At 43.2% G+C, this 25,196-nt stretch overlaps 1 protein-coding gene and 2 long non-coding RNA genes across 4 annotated transcripts in view; 1 reads left to right on the forward strand and 2 right to left on the reverse strand.

Moving 5' to 3' along the window:
- The window catches only part of LOC138662117 (formin-J-like), a 114,570-nt gene extending 102,549 nt beyond the window's left edge, over nt 1–12,021 (reverse strand). Inside the window, exons 1-2 of one of the 2 annotated variants that reach the window (XM_069747265.1) lie at nt 11,711–12,021; nt 5,207–5,663 (exon numbers count right to left, since the gene is read on the reverse strand). In XM_069747265.1, the coding sequence (XP_069603366.1) occupies nt 5,207–5,605 (399 nt within the window). In that variant the 5' untranslated portion in view covers nt 5,606–5,663; nt 11,711–12,021. Of the gene's footprint in view, nt 1–5,206; nt 5,664–5,813; nt 5,935–11,710 lie in introns of those variants that run through there. The other variant, XM_069747264.1, reaches the window with a different exon arrangement.
- Nucleotides 12,022–13,865: 1,844 nt separating this feature from the next.
- LOC138667238 (uncharacterized) lies at nt 13,866–14,336 on the reverse strand. Its single transcript, XR_011318666.1, has 2 exons — nt 14,289–14,336; nt 13,866–14,176 (listed from the first exon to the last, which is right to left on the reverse strand). It is a non-coding gene; the product is annotated as an uncharacterized lncRNA (long non-coding RNA).
- Nucleotides 14,337–18,919: 4,583 nt separating this feature from the next.
- LOC138667239 (uncharacterized) lies at nt 18,920–19,745 on the forward strand. Its single transcript, XR_011318667.1, has 3 exons — nt 18,920–18,994; nt 19,300–19,359; nt 19,472–19,745. It is a non-coding gene; the product is annotated as an uncharacterized lncRNA (long non-coding RNA).
- The last annotated feature ends 5,451 nt before the right edge of the window (nt 19,746–25,196 follow it).

The following is a 25,196-nucleotide window of genomic DNA, read 5'->3' on the forward strand; positions in this document are numbered from 1 at the left end:
GGGGTTTTTGTGTGAAATGATGTCCAATTTGCCTTTTTCTCTGAGTTTATTTGTATTGTTTCAATACACACAAAGGAAATAAACATGTGTAACTGCAATAATCTTTTTGGAAGAAATATTTATTTTTCTGGAATAATTTCAAGGGTGCCAACACTTTTGGCCATTACTTTAAGTAAATTAGCTGTTTAGGGCTATGGGCTGGACACTGATTGAGAATCTGCCTACAGAGATTATTTTTAATATAAGGGGGAGTTACCAGTGAGACAAGTAACTAACACAGAACAAGAGAATTGAACTTTGTGTAGTTCTTACAAACACCTTTTACTTATCTCTGAGCTCTGTTGTATTGTAACAATATTGTAGCCCTGTCGGCCTGTGAGCTGGAAGATGAGAGGAACCTGCAGATGTGTCAGGTATAATCACACACAGCTCTGCAGTGAGATCAGGAGAGCAGAGAGCGGCCATCACACTGGTAACACTGGTAACCATCACACATCACACTGGTAATTGTGGTAACCATCACACATCACACTGGTAACAGTGGTAACCATCACACATCACACTGGTAACAGTGGTAACCATCACACATCACACTGGTAACAGTGGTAACCATCACACATCACACTGGTAACAGTGGTAACCATCACACATCACACTGGTAACAGTGGTAACCAACATACATCACACTGGTAACAGTGGTAACCATCACACATCACACTGGTAACAGTGGTAACCATCACACATCACACTGGTAGTGCCCCCTTTCACTTCTAATAATCTCTGGAGGCAGATTCTCCAGATCAGCATCCCGCCCATAGATCTTAACAGCTCATTTACATATAAGAACAATTTGGATTTCTCTGGAATAAGACATTGGATCACAGATATCAAGGTATCATCTTATTCAGCTTCCTATGACCTACATGCCCATATAGTTGGCTCAGGATGTTTACTTGTCTTTTCCCTATCTTTATAGGGAATATTCTCTCCTATTCTTTTTCTCCTCCCTTTTTCCTCCCAATAAAAATATTCCTTTATGTCCTTACTTTTCCTCTCCCCCTATTTTTCCTCCCCCATTCTTTTATCCTTTCCCTAATTCCTTCCGACATTCCTCCCTTTGCTTTGTTCCCTGATAAAGCAATGCAGGACACTACCCCTACTACTACTACTATCCTTTTATTTAACCATACTTTCCCTAGCTTCCCCTTCCCTACCCAGGTTGTGTGTTTAAAATTTGAAAATGTTAATAAAGTTTGTTTGAAAAAGGAGGGTGGATCCTACTGACAGATTCCCTTTAACAAAAGTGAACTCATTAGGTACCAAATACTTTGATAATATCTCTGAAATGGAAAAGTAAAATAAAAAATATATATATTCTACTCTGCAGCCATTATTACATTGTGCGCCCAAGGGTTAATTACGGCCAAAATATCACCTTTTTTTCCCTACGTAGTGATTTTAATAATGCAATAAATATTGGGAGCAACTCTGGTGTCCTGTATTTTTTTTGCTGTGGATTTACATAGTGTATGGTGTGCAGAGCCCCCCAAAGAGAGGACAGAGATTTAGGAGTGGTGAAGAAGAAACTGTTACGTGGGACTGCAAGGATAATTTTAGTTATATGAACAGTATGATGTTTTGTAAAACTGGATTTAACAGATATCATAAATCACAACCAAGTTCTTACTTTCTAGATTACTTCTCACCATTGGAACAACTTACTATCTGGATGCATCTACATTGGGCAACTGATACTAGAAACATAATGGCCATTATATAGAATGCAAATAACATGGGATCAAAACATAATTTATGAATTAGGAAATTGATCATGCGTTCATCAAAATGTGAAAACTAATCAGCCATTGTCATGAGATCGGCTGTCTATACAGTCCTCATTACAATGTGTGTGATGTCAGGGGTAAACTCCATGGGGCATTGCTGTATTCTGTAAGTGTCAACCCCCGCCCCATGCTGACTCTTCCTGACTGCTTAAATAACATACGGTTTCTTAATACATTCATATAAAGCTTGAAACAATAGCAAGATTGTTTATAAACGGGTCACGACTGGGCGCCTTTAAATAATATTGTGGTTAAAAGCAAAACTGATCTTACATCAACACCGAAATATGCTCCAAAACTGGGCCACGGATGCGCCACGTAGGCCACAATGAAGTGTATCATCAATGAAGTGTATCAAATGTATCATTTATAGGATTACAGTGGTTTACTTACTAAGACCTCTTGCAACATAATATAATTATATCTAAAGACCCCAAAGACATGTACTGCAATTCTCATAGTCTCGTTAATCCGGGAGGAGACAACTGGTGGTCTGCGGCTGCTGGATAATGTGTGTACGGGCAGGCACGCAGAGGGTTATACTTTCTATATACATATGGACTATATACATATACTTTCTATAATAGATAGATATACATTATGAATGGAACATATTTGTGATATCAGATGATATCATCAAGGAGGTTTGTTGCTTAGTAATGCCTAAGAATTAAAAATTAAGCCCCATGACAACTACATACTGGTAGGCTGCCTTGTAGTCAGTCATATTTCCCACCATAACCAATGTCCCAGTTTATATAATGCTGCTATATTACTTGTTGTTTTGGCCACGATAAAAGAATTTCCCAACAAAAGACATCAATCAGACATATCCAAACTTATCTTAAAAACCCTAGTAGATTATTTCCTTTTCCCGGTTGATTTACAACTAGGACGGTCTTATTCAAACATCAGATTCATTAGTTCTAGTCATGTTCTTCATAGATGGAACATGTACCTATTATAGTCTATGGGGCTGTTCACTTGTCCATGTACTTTTGTGGAGAAAGTGACTGTTACGACAGTTGTTGGGTGTCCTGGGACCAGGGGCTCCTTCCCTGTCCCTAACGCTAGGGGTGCCCTAGCTCACCCTGTTCCCCAGATTACTTTTGATAGACAAGACACAAGGGTGACATACGTTACTTAGCTCCTGAATTCCCCTCAGTCTGTACCTTCCCCCCACCCAGGGAAGTGGAAGTAGTAGTGTACTATAATAAACCAACCAGACTAACAAGGTAATACGAACAGGGATAAAGGAAAATACCAATCATATAAATATACACACATAAACAACAGAGGAATGCACTGGGGACTGGAGGATGGGGCTAAAGCAAAGTAGGAGACGAAAGGGAATTATCACACACTCAAAAGCTAGCAATTGTCATAGATAAACCTGCCAATAGCCTTCCCAAATAACAACCACTATCTTTTAACCATGCAGCATAAGCTAGTTCTGACAATGAGTGCTAGTCAGGACCCCGATTATATATTAGATGGGAGTGGCTAATAGTGCCCAGCTGAGAGCCTTAACCAGGAAAGCTTCCTGGAGCTCGCAACTGAGCAGATTAACTCCCGCACTGCTAAAATAAACCTGCACCATTTAATATTAAGGTGAAGTGCTTCTAATCAGTGCAGGAGTAGAAGAAATCAGATGCTGCGGTCTTCTGGCTCCTCTCCCTCGCGGTAAACCCGTGACAGTGGCCAATGCCAAAACACCATTAGACATGTTGGATTTTGAACCAAGTCACAGATCAAATTCGCCAATGCAAGCCTATAGGCCCATGAAAAAAATTGGAAAGAACTTGCATGCTATCCATGTGTTGTCAGTTTTTCACTGACTTTTCGATATGAAAAGCTAAATAAACTTTCATGATTGCAGCACAATATTCACAAGAGCAAGATGTCTGTCCTGCCAGGAGTGGTTACTGTGGGTCTTGATTGGTCATAAAAAGAAAGTGACCATCTGTCTGCTGCTATCAATAATTCTTAAAATGTAGGAAGCTTCAGTAGAAAGACAGAAATGATGCTATTAGTGATACAGGAAGGAGCTAATGGGTGCAGAAGTAGCGCGGTAAGTGATCACCAGATACCGCAGAGTGGACACCATCTAACTGGAAGTTTATCAGTGCATGGACGCAACCCAGTGGGTCATTGGGAGATTCCTGCTCAAAAGGTTATAACCTTGGATGTATGTTTGTGTGTGTGAAAGCTAAATAAGGCAACTAATATTTTAGGTTTCTTGGGTTTTGTTACTTCTAGGTTAAGAAAAAGTAGGGGCAGGTGGAGATAAGTATATTGTGACAGCTGTCAATGTTCACATCCTTAAGTCTAAAAAAGGCAGATGACCTAACAGTACGAGGGGAAGGAAGGAAGGAAGGAAGGAAAGAAGGAAGGAAAGGAAGGAAAGGAAGGAAGGAAGGAAGGAAGGAAAGAAGGAAGGAAAGAAGGAAGGAAGGAAGATAAATGTAGGATATATTAGTTGACTTATAAGGATATATTCATAATAAATAAATATTAGTGATGACAGATAGATAATAGATGATAGATAGATTGATTAGATAGATAGATAGATAGATGATAGATAGATTGATTAGATAGATAGATAGATTGATTAGATAGATAGATAGATAGATAGATAGATTGAATAGATAGATGATAGATTGATTAGATAGATAGATAGATAGATAGATAGATAGATAGATAGATAGATAGATAGATAGATGATAGATTGATTAGATAGATAGATAGATAGATAGATAGAATAGATAGATGATAGATTGATTAGATAGATAGATAGATAGATAGATAGATAGATAGATAGATAGATAGATAGATTGAATAGATAGATGATATATTGATTAGATAGATAGATAGATAGATAGATAGATAGATAGATAGATAGATAGATAGATAGATAGATAGAATAGATAGATGATAGATTGATTAGATAGATAGATAGATAGATAGATAGATAGATAGATAGATAGATAGATAGATAGATAGATAGATTGAATAGATAGATGATAGATTGATTAGATAGATAGATAGATAGATAGATTGAATAGATAGATGATAGATTGATTAGATAGATAGATAGATGATAGATTGATTAGATAGATAGATAGATAGATAGATAGATAGATAGATAGATAGATAGATAGATAGATAGATAGATAGATAGATAGATAGATAGATTGATTAGATAGATAGATAGATAGATAGATAGATAGATAGATAGATAGATAGATAGATAGATAGATAGATAGATTGAATAGATAGATGATAGATTGATTAGATAGATAGATAGATGATAGATTGATTAGATAGATAGATGATAGATAGATAGATAAGGTTCCTGTTACCTTGTTTATGCAAGCATCTCCGATTGAAATGGATCTTCGTCGATTACAAGGTTTTGGTAGGGCTACTTCTTCCTGCTTTCCAAATAATTCTTCCATTTTCCCTGTGTCAATCTGAAGATCTCCCTGGAACGTTTCTGAGCTCCACAAACTAGTCCGACCCTTTACTTTCTCCAGTGGAATGGCCTCCCAGTTAAAATTCCTCAATCGCGATCGCCGCTTTGGGTCACATTTTTGAAAAGTATTTCTTGAAGAATCTGAGAAAGCAATGACTGGAGGAGGTGGGGGTGGGGGTGCTGGGATATCAGGAGCCATGTGTTTGTCCAAGTCACCATACAGGACTGCAGCCTTGTCTTTATCGGTGTCTTTGTCCATGGATCCCATGTTCATGGTGATAATCATGGCATAGAAGTTCCTGGCACTGCTCTTGTGCCCTGAAGGCTTGGATCGGGGCTGGAACCTGCAGAATGGGAAAAATAAGCAGCAGATTCTCATTGGAGGCTTTCCATGGCTCATTGAGCATAGGCACGCGTGGGATCCCTGTGAACAGCTGTCAGAACAAGAGATAAACCACAGGAATTCCAGCACTGACAAAGGAATATGCACTTACTTCAGAAATAAATGATTTCCTAAATGTCTACACCTGAGAGGTGAACAGTGTGTTGAATGGTGCAGTAGTGCAGTTCCAGCAGCCGGCACGCCACATGTCAGTGCTACAAGCCTCCCTGTCTGTCTGCACCAGATATCTGCTCTCCGCACTGACAACAGCTGCACCGGCGTCACGTGCCAGGGGGTAGGACAGGTCAGTCATGGTTATCTTTCATTTGATCAGATTTCCTGCCCTTGGGCTATTTTTTTCAATTGCCAGACAACCTCATTAATATATGTTAGCAAAAAGAAGGAAACAAAAAGGGGCATGACTGCAGTGACGCGGAACGAGGGGTTTGGGACCGCCATCCCAATGATCATCAGGCCGTCAAAAATTTACTTATTTATTTTACGCATTTATGTAGCACCATCATATTCCACAGCGCTGCACAGACACCATCATCATTTCCCCATTGGAGCTCACAACCTAAATATCAGACATTTATTTCCTTACTTATGAATGGGTGATAAATATCCATTGGGGGACAACTCTTTTTTTTAATTAAAAGCAATGTTTAACCAGAAAATGGCCTATTGTTTAAATCAGATTTTTATATTACCTATTATTTTATTATTATTTTTTTTAAGTAAATTGTTTATATCAGTATATTAAAAAGGCAAACATACCGAAATCTTGCAATTTTCACGCTGGGCACTAGGTCTACTATTAGGATAGCACCTCTAAGCAGTCTCGTTATCGTCACAGACAGGATTATCATTAAAGGTAACATCTCTAAATATGCACTCACAGTAGGAGATATCATAGGTCCCCCTCTCCTTTTACAAGTAAAAGTTAATAGGGTCAGAGCCAGTCTATTACTGATTATGTCTATTAGGCCGGGGTCACACTTGTGAGGGCAATGCGAGAAACTCGCATCAATACCCGGCACTGCCTCTGACGGTTTGGACCGGAGCGTTCAGCTGCATAGAAATACATGCAGCCGCACACTCCGGTCCCGAGTGCCAGCGGTAGTGCCGGGTATTGATGTGAGAGACTCGCGCGAGTTTCTCGTATTACACTCGCAAGTGTCATCCCGGCCTTAGTCTATTATAGGGATGAGCGGACCCATGGACGATCAAGTTCTGGTACCCAACCTGAACTTTGCCCAAAGTTGAACCAGAACATGAACCCCATTCAAAACAATGGGAACCCGAACTGTAACAGACTTCCCCCCAAAGTCCCAACATCGCAACAGACTTCCCGAAGAAGTCCGCATTCGGCATTTAGCGCCAGACACTAACTGTCCGGTACGAACCCCGAGCTTTTAAGTTTGGGTTTGCTCATCTCTAGTCTTTTACTGCTTATGACCATATGGCTGCCAAAACAAACAGTGGCCAGTGAAAAACATGCAGAATTTCTGTTTGTTTGTATGATTTTAACTATAGATTGTGACATGAAAAATATATATAAATATATAAATAAAAAAATATAACAATTAACGTAATAATGGTCTGATGACACATCCCCTGTAAAATCATAACATTTTCTCTTCTACTCTTATTATAACCATATTTTACTGTATAATTACGCTCTATATTATTATAAATGTCAAGATCAAAGGAGAAATAAGTAGAACTGCCAAACGACTCTGACCATGGCTATACCTTATTTTTCAGATGATAGGATGCACCTCCCTATAAGAGCCCCTCAGTGTTAGACAACAGAAAATAGGAAAAATATATTCACTACTTATTATAACTTCCTTGGTGGTGTAAAGAAGTGTGTGGGGTCTATAACATACATCTTAATGCACTGGGATAAAATAGGGATGTAACAGATCTGTTGTGAGTGATTCTTTGCTGCATGTGTATTATGCACTTAGAGATTTACAGCATGCACACACGTACACAACACTGCAGCATGTACAGTACACGCTCACAGCTCTGCTACATACAGAGTTGCTACATACACACACAGCTCTGCTACGCACACACTGGTCTCCAACAGACACAGTCCTCCAACAAACCTCTGCTACACAAACCTCTGCTGTGCTACACATGCACAACTCTACTGCATACACACACAGTTCTTGCTATATGTGCTTACACACAACTTTGCTGCATCAACACACAGCTCAGCTACATAAACACACACAGCTCGGCTCACAATAACTTCTTGCTAAAAATGTGCCTTTTTGCTGTCCTAAAAATACAGTAAGGAAACACAGTAAGAGATTTCAGCCCTCGTCTTCTTCACAGAAGTAAATATTAATTTGCTTACAGTAGATTCCCACAAGAAGGAATCCATGTTTTGGGCAGTTAATCCATTGCTCTGCTACAGACTGGAGGCATTTTTTCTTACTTTATTTTGCATGGTATATTGCTTCTTAGACTACAGACGGCCATATACCCACTTTTTTTCTGCAGGGTTTAATGTAGCTGTGCCATCTGGTTCCATTTTCTTGTGCCTCACCTGATATCTACTGATATTAAAACAGCATCAATAGTCATCAGGCATTTTCATCAGTTTCTACTATAAAACTGGTGAGCCCAATAAAAAACAGAACACATAGCTTAATCTGATCCGGTGATGTGCGGGATGAATGTGCACGATCCCATAGTGAACTATAGGATCAGTTCTTCAATCAGTTTCCCTCAAGTGTTGGATGGAAAAAGAGCTGGATCTATGGATAGGTGCAAACGAGACCTTAGGCTATGCTCACACAGATTTTTCTTTGAAGCGTTCAAAAACCACAAATTTTTCTAGTGGTAACTGCTTCAGGAAATGCTCTTTTTGGGGGGAAATTTTGGAGTTATTCTAATCATTAAACAATTCCCTAAGAGGTATTAAAGAGGTTTTTTTTAAATTATGAAGTGTTATTTGTAGCCTTTTGATTAGACAGTAACAAGCTCCCTAAAAAAACATAGCCTTTGGGTATGCGCACATGGCGCCACTTAGATGCTGGTGCAGCCGCCAAGTTTTCCCAGGCGAAGCAACTTCAGGAAAACAGCAGCGGTATTGCCAAGTATAGAGAGTGAGCAATTTCCCAGTGGAAGACGCAAGAAGATCGAGATTGTCACCTAATGAGTTCTGAATCCCGAAGGGTTGAAAGAAGTGACATAAGATGGAACGTGCACAGCAAAGTTGTTTTGACATTGTTGTGCACTATGTTCGGTTTATGGGGCACTTTTACTGTGCTGTTCCAAGGTGTTTCCCAGTGCAAACCACCTGAAAAAGGCGTCATCTGCGCACACCCCTAGGGTTTATGCACACAGCTCTTTTTCTACCTGGAATCCACCTGGAAAAGTGCTCAAAAATGGCAAAATAATGAATGTCAAAATGACTTGCTGTGCATGTTCCATCATTTGTGCCTTTTTTTAACTGCTTTAGACCCTCAACAGCCATGAAGTGGATAAAAGAAGTGACCAATCCATTCTTCAGGTGACTTCCGCTTGAAAGCTGCAACTATGTTACATATAGATTTTTCTAAAAATGCTGGAGAAAAGACATTTGATAGGATGCTTCAAGGAAAACCCCTGCGACTTCTTTAAAATCATGTGGGTACGCCGGTGTCTCAAAACGTCATGTGGACATAATCTTAGACCGGCAAGAAAGCCGCTGCAGCAGGAAATGTTACCGCCTAAGGCTACCTTCACACTGGGCGATTTCGCAGCCTTTTTTAATGCTGATTTTCAGATGCTTTTTACAGTACCAGCAAAGCCTATGAGATTTCAGAAATCTCATGCACACATTCTTTTTTTTTGTCATCAGGATTTTGTGCTTTGCAAGGAGAAAAAACGCTAAAATAACGGCGGGTATCATGTTTTGCTGCGTTTTTTGTGCCAAAACCTGATTCTATGGAGTAGGACTTTTTTTTTTCAACACTAAATTTTATCAGTATGAACAAGAGACGAATTTAGCATGCCAAACCGCTGCAAAAAAAATGCACAAAAAACGCATCAAAATCGCTGCAAAATATGCACAAAAAACGCATCATAAACGCTGCAAAAAATGCACAAAAAACGCATCAAAACTGCTGCAAAAAATGCACAAAAACTGCATCAAAACTGCTGCAAAAAATGCACAAAAAAACGCATCACAAACGCTGCAAAAAAACGCATAAAAAACCAAGGAAACATGCTTTTTTTTCTGAAGCTTCTTTCCTGACAAGAGATCAGGTTTTGCTCCAGAAAAAAAAAACTGCATAGTGTGAACTTACCCTAAGACTCACAACACCTTATACAATAAGGCACTGCTACGAAGAAATCTACTGATACTGTTCATAGGAATATTGTACACTCACTTTGCAAGATGACAAGAAAACATGACAAAATATTTACTTATAATATCCAGTGAACTAAAAGGACTCAGTACCATTGGCTACATAGTAGGAAGATTGGGGCCGTAGTAGCACATTTCCAACATGTTTCTCCTTTCTCAGCTTTTCTTTTGTCACAAAGGGCTGTTTCGGTTGCATGTTACTCCATGTAGGGCATAAATGAATACATATTGCCATGGATTTGAGAACAAGATGCTGTTGACTGATCTTATTAATCAAAAGAGCCTTCCTAATAACTATGTCCTGATGTGTGATATTATCCCAGATGACGTCACAGCCACCAAGGTATTCACTGCCTATGGCAGTCCTATGCAAATCCCAGGAGCCCGGTAGGCGATGATCCCAGGGGACTGGGCGCCCATGTGCCTATAAAACTGCTACTGATCTAGAATTTGGGGAGTTTATTTCTATTAATATCTATAATATTCTATTGGCCACGAAGTCTTGTGAGAAAATCACCTGTTAACCTGCAAGACTAAGAGATTATGCAGGGAAATGGTGGAACAGGACTATGGAGGTCTAGGCATGAACACGACCTAAAGATTCTGCAGCTTTCTAATCTAGTGGGTTAATGAAATTCTCACTGTTCCAAGATTTCTACCAGCTGTCAGTGAATGAAATCAATTTTCATGACATCCAAAGACTTGAAAACCCCTTATGGCTCATTCATAGGTCACAGATTAATGTGTATTTTACAAAGGGACATGCAGCCGATATGTGAGTGTCGCTCATGTGCCGCAGACTCACACATGGATTACGGCTATTGTCATTTTATGAGGATGAATGCTGATTTTTTTTTCTTTTTTTTTGAGTTTGTGATTGGGACAAAAAAAAAGTCCCATTCACTTGCACTGGATGCAATGATGATTTTTGCCTGCAATCAGCAGCTAAATCCTGAAGGTGTGACCGGGGCTCTGTAGGGCTGATACCCCTCCTGGCTGCAGGATTCCAGCGGTTCTGGGCGCTGATGGCGGTCCTGTGTAACGCAGACCCGGCTCCTAACCTGCAGCATTTCGCCACCTTCAGAGGTTGGGGACATGTGAAGATAAAGCCCCAGTTATGAGAACCGTGGTTTCTGTCCAGGATTTCAGCCTCACGTACACAGACGGCAATCAGAGCTCTTGGGCAGAATTCTATATTAAATGTCCATAGAAAGCTGCGCAGTCTGAATAGGGAGCAGCGCAGCCAAATATCTGCAGGAAATGTGCGCACTAAGATAATGACGCTAGATCATTAACCCTGCAATTGCTGCCAGATTCTCACAAATTCAGATTGGATTTAAAGAAATAGAAAGTTGTTAGTTTTTTTTTCTAAAAATTATTAGTTCTAAAGTGAAGACTGAAACTTCAGAAGTAGCAACTGTGCTGGAACTACAACTCCCATCATTTCTTCCCTTCCTTCTCTCCATACTCATCTGTCCTGATCTATATCATGACTGGTCATGATTTTACGATTAGTAACTTTTACACACTGCAGGAGCAGCTGATTGTTGAAGAGGAGACATGCTGAGCCCTGTAGTTCCCCCATAGACGCTGACTGCAGAGATCGCTTATTTCTTGAATGAGCCCGGTATCGGTACCTGTCATGGGTCCTCCTGTGATGTGTGGCCCCTGGATGTCCTGTGTGTTCTGCACCGATCACATCTCTGGAGCTGGCAGGGTGATGTCTCCCAGTCTCTGCCTTATAAGTCTATGTTGCTGTGGCCGCTGCGCCCTCTCCTGCCGTCTTCACCCCCAGGGTCGCATCTCTCTGCTCTTCTTCCTCCTAGGTTTCCATGCTCCAGCAGATCTTCTCAATGAGCGACTTTCCCTGCGATCACTTCTCCGTCCTCACTGCCCCGGTGCCCGCAGCCCGATGTCCGCCCGATCTCGCCTCTGCACCTTGCCAAGTAACCCGCGCATGCGCACACCACGGGAAAAGTCTTCATCTTCTAGTTCTCTGCAGAAGATGCTGCTCTCACTGTGTATCCCCCATGGGTGTGATCCCAGTGGTGACATAACACAGAAATGGGCATTGCCAAGAATACATATAGACAGCATCCCCTCAAAATAAAAGCTACATCCATCTTCAGCTGCATTCTTCTCCTCTCCTCTCCTCCTCTTCTATTCCTCTCCTCCTTTCTTCTCTTCGCCTCTCTTCTCTATTCCTCTCCTCTTTACTCTTCTCCTCACTTCTCTTCTCTCTTTTCCTCCGTTCTCTTCTCCTCTCATCACTTCTCAAATTCAAATTCTCCCTCCTCTCTCCTCTTTTCTGCTGTTCTCTCTCTTCTCTTCTCCTCTTCTATTCTCTCGTCTCTTCTTTTCTCTTCTCTTCTCTCTTTTCCTCTCCTCTCATCTCTTCTATTCTCTTTTCTGCTCTTCTCCTCACTCTTTTCTTCTCCTCTCTTCGCCCCTCTTCTGCCGTCTTCTTCTCTCCGCTCTTCTCTTTTCTCTTCTCTTCTCCTCTCTCCTCTTTTATCTTATCCTCTCTTTTCCTCTCCTCTCTTCTCATCTCTTCTCTTCTATTCTCTTTTCCGCCCCTCTCCTCACTCTTTTCTTCTCCTCTTATCTCTTCTGTCCTCTTCTCTCCGCTCTTCTCCTCTTTACTTTTCTCTCCTTTTCTCCTCTCCTCTCTCCTCTTTTATCTTATCCTCTCTTTTCCTCTCCTCTCATCTCTTCTATTCTCTTTTCTGCTCTTCTCCTCACTCTTTTCTTCTCCTCTCTTCTCCCCTCTTCTGCCCTCTCCTCCTCTCCGCTCTTCTCCTCTTTTCTCTTCTCTCCTCTTCTCTTCTCCTCTCTCCTCTTTTATCTTATCCTCTCCTTTCCTTTCCTCTCTTATTTTCTCTTCTCTTTTCCTCTCTTCTCCTCTCCCCACAACAGAGCTCGAGATGAGAACTCATTGACTATACTGAGTTTTACAAATTTTTGTTAAAATTTTTAACTAAACACCTCACACACTCTACGGCACGTAGCATAAATACAGAGGTTTTTGTACTGCTGCTTTTTTAGCAGGAAATCTGCTACATTTAACAATCCAAGCAAAATATATGTGATTTCATGTGAACTCCTGCTCGATACGCATTTAAAGACGCTTTTGAACTGATCATTTTTGATACGTTTCTCTTTAGCCTTCTATGGGGAGCTGAAAAACATGCAGTTGTGTTTTAAGCGCAGAATCAAAACTTTTCTGTACTAAAAAAAAAACATTAAAAAACGCTTCACATCTGCACCAAAACTGCATCATACAAAGGCGAAAATCCAGCAAAATACGTAGGAAAAGGGCAATAACCAGAGAAGATTGCTAAATAAAATAAAATAAATAAATAGATAAAAATATTGTGCAGTGTGGTGCAGGCCCCTGCAGAAAACACGCGGATAAAGAGCAGCAGAAAAAAACGCAGTCTTTACATTACGTGTGAACATTGACTTATAAAAAAAATCATCTGTTATTAGAAGGGTTTTCCAGGATTTCATCTTAAAATAATATATAATAAAAAAATGAATTCAAATAATACCGAATAATTCCCAGGTACTTGTTGTTTACTTCACTACTGAAGAGGTAGCAGTAGCACAAGGCGGGATGTAACAGGTGAGAATTGGGGTCTTGTTTATATAACCTTCATAAGGAACCATTACAACTGTGAATGATTGATGCATGGAGCAATATTAAGCACGGCACTCTTGGCTTCTTGGAGGTGCGCAAGTTAGGTTTCCAACCCGTCAAATCAAAGCAATAAATACTTGGCACTCAGGAGATTATTTTGCATGATCAGAAGTGAACAACTCGTTTATTTAGTGCATCCAGCTCAAATATTAAACGTTTTCGGTCTAATCAAAAGACCTTCATCAGAAACAGTTATAGGATTGCTGAAATACATATGTAAAAATACAGAGACATAATGTTAAGATAGGTAACATGATGCACAGTCTCAATACAGGCATATTGTAATATACTTGAGAAAATCAAATACATCATTAGAGAAGTGACAAACAACGACTGTGGCGGACTAGGTGGATCCGGCCTGGTGTTCCGTGAGTCGTGAGCCTCGTTCAGGTGATGCTATGGACTGTGAACGTGTATAGGAGAGGAATATAATCAGGTGATGACCTCAAGTCCCAGCTAAAGGACTAACAAAATGGGCTAAGAAATGACCACCCCCACTTAAAACTGAAGGATACTGCGAATGAGGTGACCTCCCAATATGCGGGGTCAGCGGGCTAGGGTGCGAGATGAAGTGCCTAAAACACAGAAACAAAAAACATGAGCACATAACAAGACCATAAAAACCACATCAAAAATGCCATATAACAGGTATCGTGTAGGGCGACTAGGCGTGAAGCCCGGATGGGCGTGCTCTATGATGAGACTAGTCCAGGTATGTGACCACCAGGAGCCTGTATGAAAGACAACTAGATCTACAGATGCAGTAGCCCCGTGTAGTACAGACCAGAGACAATGGCCAGAATAAGCGAGGAATAAACTAAGCTGAAGAAAACCAAAACTAGAAGTAAGGAGCCCCCCCGGGGGATCCCCGACGGAATACCTGGAAGCCACGAAGAGTGAATGTGGGCCCACAGGGGTGCCAACAATAGGCAAGGTCCGGGAGAAGAGGGCGCCTAAGTAAAATAAGGTACAAGGTATAATAAAAAGTAAGCCCCAGGATGAGTGGCCTAGGGCAGGAGGGTACCATGTGGAGCTGCAGCGGTTACCTTAAAGAGTCTGGAAATGCGGGAGCAGGGCGCTGTAGAAAGGCGAGAAGCTCGCAATGGCAAAAGCGCTGAGGACAAAGAAAGCAGTGAATAGGTAACTAGGCAGCAGAGAGTGTCAGGCGGCAAAGGGATAAAGGAGAGGGAGGGGAGGAGAGGGCAGAGAGATAGGGAAAGCGTCGCAAAGAAAGGGCGCTGCTATACCTGGGTCCTCCAATGGCACCGGCGCCGTGTAGCTAGGGTCGCGTACTCCCGGGACTGCTGACTGGCCGCGGCACTTCCGGGTTTAAGTGCCCGCCGCCTGGAGGTCAGCTGGTGCGCCGCGTCACCATGTCACATGTGACCTGGTGACGCGGCGCACCAGCTGACCTCCAGGCGAATACCTAGCTGAATACCTCCGTGTCCAGAGAATCCCACGGGGATTGCGGGTCCCCCTACAACCGACCTTCTTCAGGGAGGATAAAGACTACTGCACGAAGTTCGAACACATTCTAAACAAATGTTCAGCAGACCTTATGACTTTAACCCTTTCCTACCTTCAAAAGAACCTGGAGACGGTGAATGCCCAAATCAACGCGATCGAGAGCCAGCTGACCAGTACCCTGCCTCAAGAAGAATTCCAGGAACTCAAGTCAAAGAATCAGGAATTATTACGATCACACAGATCAGAACTGGAAAAGAGGAAAAGATCCAAATTTCTGAGAGACACCGAGGACTACCTACAGAACCGAGTCTACCAATGGCGAGATACTCGGCATTCCACCAGGCGCCACAGCTCGCTAAGCTCTTCTGGTTCCATCGACAGCAGGCCCGGCACCTCAAATTCTTCTTCCTCCCATTCTTTTTTAGGGAACAACCGCGGCCGTCCAAAGGGAAAACGAGGCGGGGGGGGGGGGGGGCCAATGCCGCCGGGGAACCCAGAAATCAGATGGCAACACGCTCACAGGTAAGGACCTCCCGCTGGTAGTTAACATCTCTTCCAAAAACCTGGACACACATCAACTGGCTGTACTCCAGAAGGGTCTATCTTTTTGCCCTATGTATAAGTTCAATTCGTTTGAACTCAACATGGACCTGCAGAGGTTCTATCGCAACATTAGATTGCGTGTACACTTCTCAGAACAACCTGCCGTGCCAAGTTCTTCAAGGCAGGATAAGACTTTACTTGAACTCCGTGATTTGGGGTTACGGACTCCTAGCTCCTATATGCCACCACGATCCAATCCACCAGTGGAAACCTTCGTTTCCCTTGTCGAGAGGGACATCCACACATTGACTCGGGAGATGGACCGGGGGAAGTTCCAGTTCCATACCAATCTCACACACTCAGAGAGACTTTCATTGGAGCAACTTTCATCGGATAAATCCTTAATTATCAAACCAGCAGAAAAGGGCAGGGCGACGGTGGTTATGGATAGGTCTGACTATCTTGAGGAGGTGTATAGACAACTGGGGGACACCACAGTGTATAAAATAATACCACATAACCCTCTGAACTTATTGGTCAAAAAAATCGCACCCGTCGTAGACTTCCACTTCCAAGCAGGCACCATTGATAGTAAAATGAGAGATTTTCTCATTAAAAGGTATCCTATTACCCCTATATTTTATGTCCTGCCTAAAATACACAAAAGACTAGTCAAACCACCTGGCCGGCCGATTGTGTCCCTGACCGATTCGGTCTTGTCACCTTTATCAATGGTATTGGAAAAAATTCTCACGCCGCTGGTTAAAACTACCCGTTCTTTCTTATTGGACACTAATGATTTCATTCAGGTCATTAAGTCTTTGGGCCCCATATCCCCTTCTTCCCTCTTGATTACCTGGGATGTTAACAGCCTTTATACATCGATAGTCCACGAGAAAGGCTTAGCAGCTACCGATAGACTCTTACATGACAACAAAGTAGACATCAAAATCCGTCATCTCTGTGCCGACCTATTAGGCCTGGTACTCAAAGAAAATTATTTCTTGTTCCAGGACACCTTCTATGCCCAACAACAAGGCACCGCGATGGGCGCGAACGTAGCGCCCCCTTACGCCATAGCGTACATGGCGATGTTCGAACAAGATTTTGTGTGTAATCATCCTCTCTTTATGAGTCACTGCAAGGTTTGGCGGAGATATATCGATGATATATTCTGCATCTGGGACGGTCCAATTGAATCACTCCTGCCTTTTGACCAACACATCAATGGTATCTGGCCTGAACTAAAATTCTCCATACAACATGATACACACAGGATTAGCTTTTTGGATACTTTGATTTATAAGGAGAGGGGGGGTCATTTGGCGATCGATTTATACACCAAACCTACAGATCGCAATGGCCTCCTATTCTTCACCAGTTGCCACCCACCCTCCATTAAGAACTCTATTCCAAAATCGCAGTTCCATAGGGTCGACAGGATAGTCTCCGATGAAAAATTAAAAAAAACCAGACTCATTGAGATGGAACACAAATTTGCTGATAGGGGGTACCCTCAGGGGATACTGACGGAGGCTAAACGCAACATGTCAAGTAGTAAACCTAAGGACAACTCCAAAAGAATCCCATTTGTCTCTACCTTTCACCCGTTTTCTGGCCTAGTACAGTCGACCATTCGGAGGCACTGGAATATCCTAACTAAAAGCTACCCTAACATTGCAGAATTCAAATTGCCATTCCTGTCATGTTTCAAGCGAGCTAGAAACCTCAAGGATAGGTTAGTAAAGGCTGATGTTGGCCCAGGTACCTTGGTTCCCAAGCAGGTTTTTCTTCAAACTCAGAGACGAGGCACATTCCCCTGCCTAAATTGTCTACAGTGCAGTAATGTACAAAAGGGTCCCTCTGTTTTTCACCCACAGACGGGTAAGGCTATTCCCATTAAGGGCTTCTATACCTGCGAGTCGACATTTGTGGTCTATCTTATCAAATGCCCTTGCGGCTTGGCCTATGTGGGGGAGACCACACAAACAGTGAGCGATAGGGTGGCCCAACATAAGTCGACGATCCGATGTTATAAGACGCACCTCCCCCTTCCATTCCATTTTTCTGCGAAAAATCATAATATCGCTCAACTCCGGTTCCAGGTCCTTGAACAGGTAGACGTCCCTAGAAGAGGCCAAAACCGCACCAAAATGCTCCAGAAAAGGGAAGCATATTGGATCTATACCTTACAAACCCTAGAACCAAAGGGATTGAATAGGGACTATGATGTATCAGCTTTTTTGTAAAATACTGTGTACGTTTTTATTGTATTTACATTGTACATTGACCTGTGTTTGTCTTGTTTTTAACTGTTTCATGTTTCTTCCTTTTCAGAACCGTTAATTGCACCCCACGCACTGAGCACTGGCCTTCCCTCACATGGTATAGTATTCCCTCACAATGCCATCTCTATGTAGAGTGTTATTCTTATCTCTATATAGCGCTCCGATGTGACCACCGTCTCATGGACCTGTTTCTCTCCTTGACCTTTTGTACTACCACGCAGTTTGCCAGTAGTTCCAACCTCAGCACTCTGCTTCTATTCGGCGCTTAGCCTGCTATCCCCTGCGCTGCGACCCTGGCATTACACGGCCTCTTATCTTCTAGTCTCCATGGTTTGGTACTCTATTCCTCTGCGCAGGCGCCGCCCCGGCTCCCTTCCCCGGTCTTTCCCCCTGCTCCACGCATGCGCGGTCCCTCCGGTCATGTGACCTGGTGACGCGGCGCACCAGCTGACCTCCAGGCGGCGGGCACTTAAACCCGGAAGTGCCGCGGCCAGTCAGCAGTCCCGGGAGTACGCGACCCTAGCTACACGGCGCCGATGCCATTGGAGGACCCAGGTATAGCAGCGCCCTTTCTTTGCGACGCTTTCCCTATCTCTCTGCCCTCTCCTCCCCTCCCTCTCCTTTATCCCTTTGCCGCCTGACACTCTTTGCTGCCTAGTTACCTATTCACTGCTTTCTTTGTCCTCAGCGCTAATGGCCATTGGGAGCTTCTCTCCTTTCTACAGCGCCCTGCTCCCGCATTTCCAGACTCTTTAAGGTAACCGCTGCAGCTCCACATGGTACCCTCCTGCCCTAGGCCACTCATCCTGGGGCTTACTTTTTATTATACCTTGTACCTTATTTTACTTAGGCGCCCTCTTCTCCCGGACCTTGCCTATTGTTGGCACCCCTGTGGGCCCACATTCACTCTTCGTGGCTTCCAGGTATTCCGTCGGGGATCCCCCGGGGGGGCTCCTTACTTCTAGTTTTGGTTTTCTTCAGCTTAGTTTATTCCTCGCTTATTCTGGCCATTGTCTCTGGTCTGTACTACATGGGGCTACTGCATCCGTAGATCTAGTTGTCTTTCATACAGGCTCCTGGTGGTCACATACCTGGACTAGTCTCATCATATAGCACGCCCATCCGGGCTTCACGCCTAGTCGCCCTACACGATACCTGTTATATGGCATTTTTGATGTGGTTTTTATGGTCTTGTTATGTGCTCATGTTTTTTGTTTCTGTGTTTTAGGCACTTCATCTCGCACCCTAGCCCGCTGACCCCGCATATTGGGAGGTCACCTCATTCGCAGTATCCTTCAGTTTTAAGTGGGGGTGGTCATTTCTTAGCCCATTTTGTTAGTCCTTTAGCTGGGACTTGAGGTCATCACCTGATTATATTCCTCTCCTATACACGTTCACAGTCCATAGCATCACCTGAACGAGGCTCACGACTCACGGAACACCAGGCCGGATCCACCTAGTCCGCCACAGTCGTTGTTTGTCACTTCTCTAATGATGTATTTGATTTTCTCAAGTATATTACAATATGCCTGTATTGAGACTGTGCATCATGTTACCTATCTTAACATTATGTCTCTGTATTTTTACATATGTATTTCAGCAATCCTATAACTGTTTCTGATGAAGGTCTTTTGATTAGACCGAAAACGTTTAATATTTGAGCTGGATGCACTAAATAAATGAGTTGTTCACTTCTGATCATGCAAAATAATCTCCTGAGTGCCAAGTATTTATTGCTTTATTGATGCATGGATCCTAACATGTAATGAGTCTATTAGGTCTTTATTTTATTTTATTTTTTCCAGCAGGAATAACATTGTTGGCTGTATCATGCATATGGTTAGTGTCATTCACACTTCATCTAAATCCTGACTCCTGGGCCCATAATAATTCATACTTCTTGTGTAAGGTAAGTAGTCAGGGCCGCCATCAGGGCATTACTGCCCTTACTGGTGTATGGGACCCGGTAAGCAGAAGCAAAGAGGGGGAGCCTGGACCCAGTTCATGCCCCACCTCTCTTGCTTCTGCTCGCCGGGCCCCAGTGTATAATAATGTATTGTGCGCCGGCGTGCCACCATTGGCGGTGCGCATCTCAGAGCAGAAAGCTTTTCTGGAGCTCCACAGCAATCAAAACAGAATGGCAGTACAGCTACACGGGACCTCCCTCAACCTTTTCTGTGACGTGCTGCTGAGAGCGCCTACACGATGATGTCACCGCGCAGGCACTGGCATGTACGCGCGTCAGGATACCGGAAGTGGATCTGCAGGGGATCGTATGAGAGGTCAGTATGATGAATTGAGGGTGGGGGGAAAACAAATAATGAATTGAGGGTGGGGGGGAGTAAGTTATGTTGTATTGAGACTGGGAGATAGGGGGCAGTAAATGATGATGAATTGAGGGTGGGGGAGAATAAAGGATTATGTATTGATGGTGGGGGAGAGCAAATATTGATGAATTGGGGGTGTGGGCAGCAAATAATGACAAATTAAGGGGGGGAGAGAGTAAATGACATATTGAATGTGGGGAAGAGCAAATGATACTGAATTGAGGATGTGAGAGACCAAATAATGATGAATTGAGGGTGAGGGAGAGCAGGACATAACATAATTGGTGTGAAAGGGTACGTAAATGTAATGAATTGGGGGAGCAGGAGGTACAGAGTGGAGGGTTGAGGATGTAGGAGTGTGACTGGTATTAAATTAGGGGAAAGAGTACTCCTGCTAATTAATTTATATATTTATTGGGTGGGGAAAGTGACTATTTAGGTTATGTGCACACGTTCAGGAATACTCCCAGGAAATCCGCATGCGTTTTTTGTGCGTTTTAATGCATTTTTGATGCGTTTTTGATGCAGTTTTTTAAGCTTTTTTTTAGTGTTTTCTAAGCATTTTTACCACACATAAAGTTGGTTTTAAAAAAAAGGTCTCCCATGAGGTCATTTCCTGGTCCAACCCCTCTTCTCCATTTTGCTTTCTTGTTGATTCAATATGCCGCACGTTCAGCCCCATTGGCGTCTTACCCCAGAACAGAATCATCTTTTGTTGCTTACGGCACTGCTTTTGCTGCACCACCACAGCGAGCAGGTAAGATAATGTCATTAGATGTGCACACTTTGCGGATTAGGCTGCAGATATGCAGCGTTTCTGACGGTGCGGATTTGCAGCAGTTTTCCATGCGTTGTACAGTATCATGTAATAATTAATAAAGACTATATTCTCCCATAGGAGCACTCTCGGAGGAGGAGGAGTAGGAGAAGACCTAAATGGATGTGGGTTCATCCAATTCATGAGCAGGAAGAAAAGGGACACTTCCATGTCCTTTACCACGATTTAAGGAGGTACGATATAGGGAGAAAAGGTATATTGTCATCTGTGTTTCTTTTATTTTTTTTATTGCTGTTATACAATGTTGTGTTACATTATCTGTGTGTTTTAAAATTTATTTACGGTATTTATTTTCTTCAGTTATCCGGAGAAATTTACCCAGTTTTGCCTGCTTAGTATTCAGGCATTTGATCGCCTTCTGATTCTTCTGGCTCCACACCTCAATTATGTACACACGGTCATGCGAAGAGCAATTTCTGCAGAGGAAAGGCTGCTCATCACCTTGCGGTAAGGCCAATTTTTTTTTCTTTACACATACTCCCAGACACATTGCCCCCATAATTAATGCTGCCACAGTGCCCCCGTAATGCTGGCACACTGCGCCATAATGCTGCCAGTGCCCCCATAATGCTGCCTGTGCCCCCATAATGCTGCAACACTGCACCACAATGCTGCCAGTGCCCCATAATGCTGCCACACTGCGCCATAATGCTGCCACACTGTGCCATAATGCTGCCAGTGCTCCCATAATGCTGCCACACTGTGCCATAGTGCTGCCACACTGTGCCATAATGCTGCCAGTGCTCCCATAATGCTGCCACACTGTGCCATAGTGCTGCCACACTGTGCCATAATGCTGCCAGTGCTCCCATAATGCTGCAACACTGCACCACAATGCTGCCAGTGCCCCCATAATGCTGCCACACTGCGCCATAATGCTGCCACACTGTGCCATAATGCTGCCAGTGCTCCCATAATGCTGCCACACTGCGCCACAATGCTGCCAGTACCCCCATAATGCTGCCAGTGCAGAAGGGGACTGGATGACCGGCGGGGGATTTTTAGTTATAGGCTGAGCCGTGCACGAAAATATGTGGAATGCACCTTTGGGATCATGTGTAGTCAGTGGAGGGTCTTTCACACTGCGATCCAGTTAGATACGGAGACCGTTGATACGGTAATAAAGGCATGCTGTGTTCTCCACAACTACGCTAGTGAATACAGCACAGAGATAGTTGAGGAGTCACAGGTATCTGAATTAATTGCAGTTGACAACTTGGGTCAAGAAAGGCTATCCAGCTGGGGGGTGCGTGTGAGAGAAACCTTCACTGACTACTTCATGAGTCCTGAAGGTGCCGTGCACTGGCAATACTCCTGTGCTGGTGTTGAGCAGCCTGAACTGCAGAGAAGATCGGATGCCTAACTCCAATCAATAAAAGTCGCCAGCCTGTACAGCTGAGAAGATCTGATGCCTAACCCCAAGCAATCAAGGCCCGGTGTTCTTCAACATTTAAAAAATAAAAAATAATAAATAAAAAATAACTTTATAATAATAAAAAAAAATAACTTTGTTTGAAATTTCTAATCTTGTCTCCATGATTTTTTTTTACTCTTAGTGACTGACACTCTTTCTGATCCCATTACCCACAGTTCACATACTGTAAATAAGCATACTTTTTTAAAAATAAAAAATGACCACACATTTTTTCCAAAACAAATTTAGTATTTAATCAACATTAAATATGTACTACACATATAAACCAAACGTCATAACCAGATGTAGATATCTACTATATAATTGTCTAAGGGTCACTTCCGTCTGTCCTTCTGTCTGTCACGGTTATTTATTCGCTGATAGGTCTCGCCAGCTGCCTGTCATGGCTGCCGCGACCAATCAGCGACGGGCACAGTCCGGAAGAAAATGGCCGCTCCTTACTCCCCGCAGTCATTGCCTGTCGCCCGCATATTCCCCTCCAGTCACCGCTAACACAGGGTTAATGCCATTGGTAATGGACCGCGTTATGCCGCGGGTAACGCACTCCGTTACCGCCGCTATTAACCCTGTGTGTCCCCAACCTTTTACTATTGATGCTGTCTATGCGGCATCAATAGTAAAAAAAGTAATGTTAAAAATAATAAAAAAACAAAAAACCTACTATACTCACCGTCCGTTGTCCGCTGAGCCGCTCGCGCCTGCCGCCATCTTCTTTTCCCAGCGATGCATTGCGAAATTACCCAGAAGACTACTAAGTCATCTGGGTAATTTCGCAATGCATCCTGGGAACGCAAGATGGCGGCAGCCGCGCGCCCATCGGCACAGCGCCGTTGGATCCCAGGAGGCGGAGAGACAGGACGCGGAGGAGCAGCGACGAGAATGGTGAGTATGTTAGAACTACAAAGGGCCCTCGGATCGTTAGGTGAGTATGTTTATTTTTTATTTTTTAACCTGTGACATACGTGGCTGGGCAATATACTACGTCACTGGGCAATATACTACGTGGCTCTGTGCAATATACTACGTCACTGGGCAATATACTACGTGGCTCTGTGCAATATACTACGTCACTGGGCAATATACGACGTCACTGGGCAATATACTACGTCACTGGGCAATATACTACCTCACTGGGCAATATACTACGTCACTGGGCAATATACTACGTGGCTCTGTGCTGTATACTATGTCACTGGGCAATATACTATGTCACTGGGCAATATACTATGTCACTGGGCAATATACTATGTCACTGGGCAATATACTATGTCACTGGGCAATATACTATGTCACTGGGCAATATACTATGTCACTGGGCAATATACTATGTCACTGGGCAATATACTACGTCACTGGGCAATATACTACGTCACTGGGCAATATACTACGTCACTGGGCAATATACTACGTCACTGGGCAATATACTACGTGGACATGCATATTCTAGAATACCCGATGCGTTAGTCGGGCCACCATCTAGTAATAACATAAGGACAAACATTGTCCAAAAAAGTTCATCAACAATGGACATTATCACAACCTGTCACCTGGACGGGGTGGGGATGCATTAGGACAAACATTATCCAACATGTCCATCAACAGTGGACGTTATATCAACCTGTCAACAGGACGGGGGGGGGGGGGGTTGGGACGGCCGGGCAGGTTACAGAAATCCTCAAAACTGCTGGTACTCCGGCTCGTACCCATACCCCGGAAACAAGTCTTAGGATGACATAGTTGTATTTTGGGAGACATTATGCCCAGTGTTATGACCTGGTGGTGAGGATAATAATGGACCTGGTGGTTAAGAGCACACGGAATGACCTGATAGTTACTAATAATACAGACAAGCTCTGAGACGTGGGAACTCTGCTGACCGCAATCCCTAATCCTATCACACACACTAGAAATAGCCGTGGATTGCTCCTAACACTCCCTATGCAACTCGTCACAGCCTAAGGAACTAGCTAGCCCTAGAGATAGAAAAATAAAGCCTACCTTGCCTCAGAGAAATTCCCCAAAGGAACAGGCAGCCCCCCACATATAATGACTGTGAGTTAAGATGAATATTACAAACACAGAGATGAAATAGATTTAGCAAACTGAGGCCCGACTTACTGAACAGACAGAGGATAGGAAAGGTAACTTTGCGGTCAGCACAAAAAACTACAAAAAAGACCACGCAGAGGGCGCAAAAAGACCCTCCGCACCGACTCACGGTGCGGAGGCGCTCCCTCTGCGTCCCAGAGCTTCCAGCAAGCAAGACAAAAATCAAAATAGCAAGCTGGACAGAAAAAATAGCAAACAGAGAAAAACAATCAGGAACTTCGCTTCTGCTGGGAAGACAGGTCACAAGAACGATCCAGGAGTGAACTAGACCAATACTGGAACATTGACAGGTGGCATGGAGCAATGATCTAGGTGGAGTTAAATAGAGCAGCCAGCTAATGAATTAACCTCGTCACCTGTGGAAGGAACCTCAGAAGCCGCAGCCCCACTCACAACCACCAGAGGAAGCCCATGGA

Source organism: Ranitomeya imitator, chromosome 2, assembly GCF_032444005.1.
Source record: "Ranitomeya imitator isolate aRanImi1 chromosome 2, aRanImi1.pri, whole genome shotgun sequence".
NCBI classification, from domain to species: domain Eukaryota; kingdom Metazoa; phylum Chordata; class Amphibia; order Anura; family Dendrobatidae; genus Ranitomeya; species Ranitomeya imitator.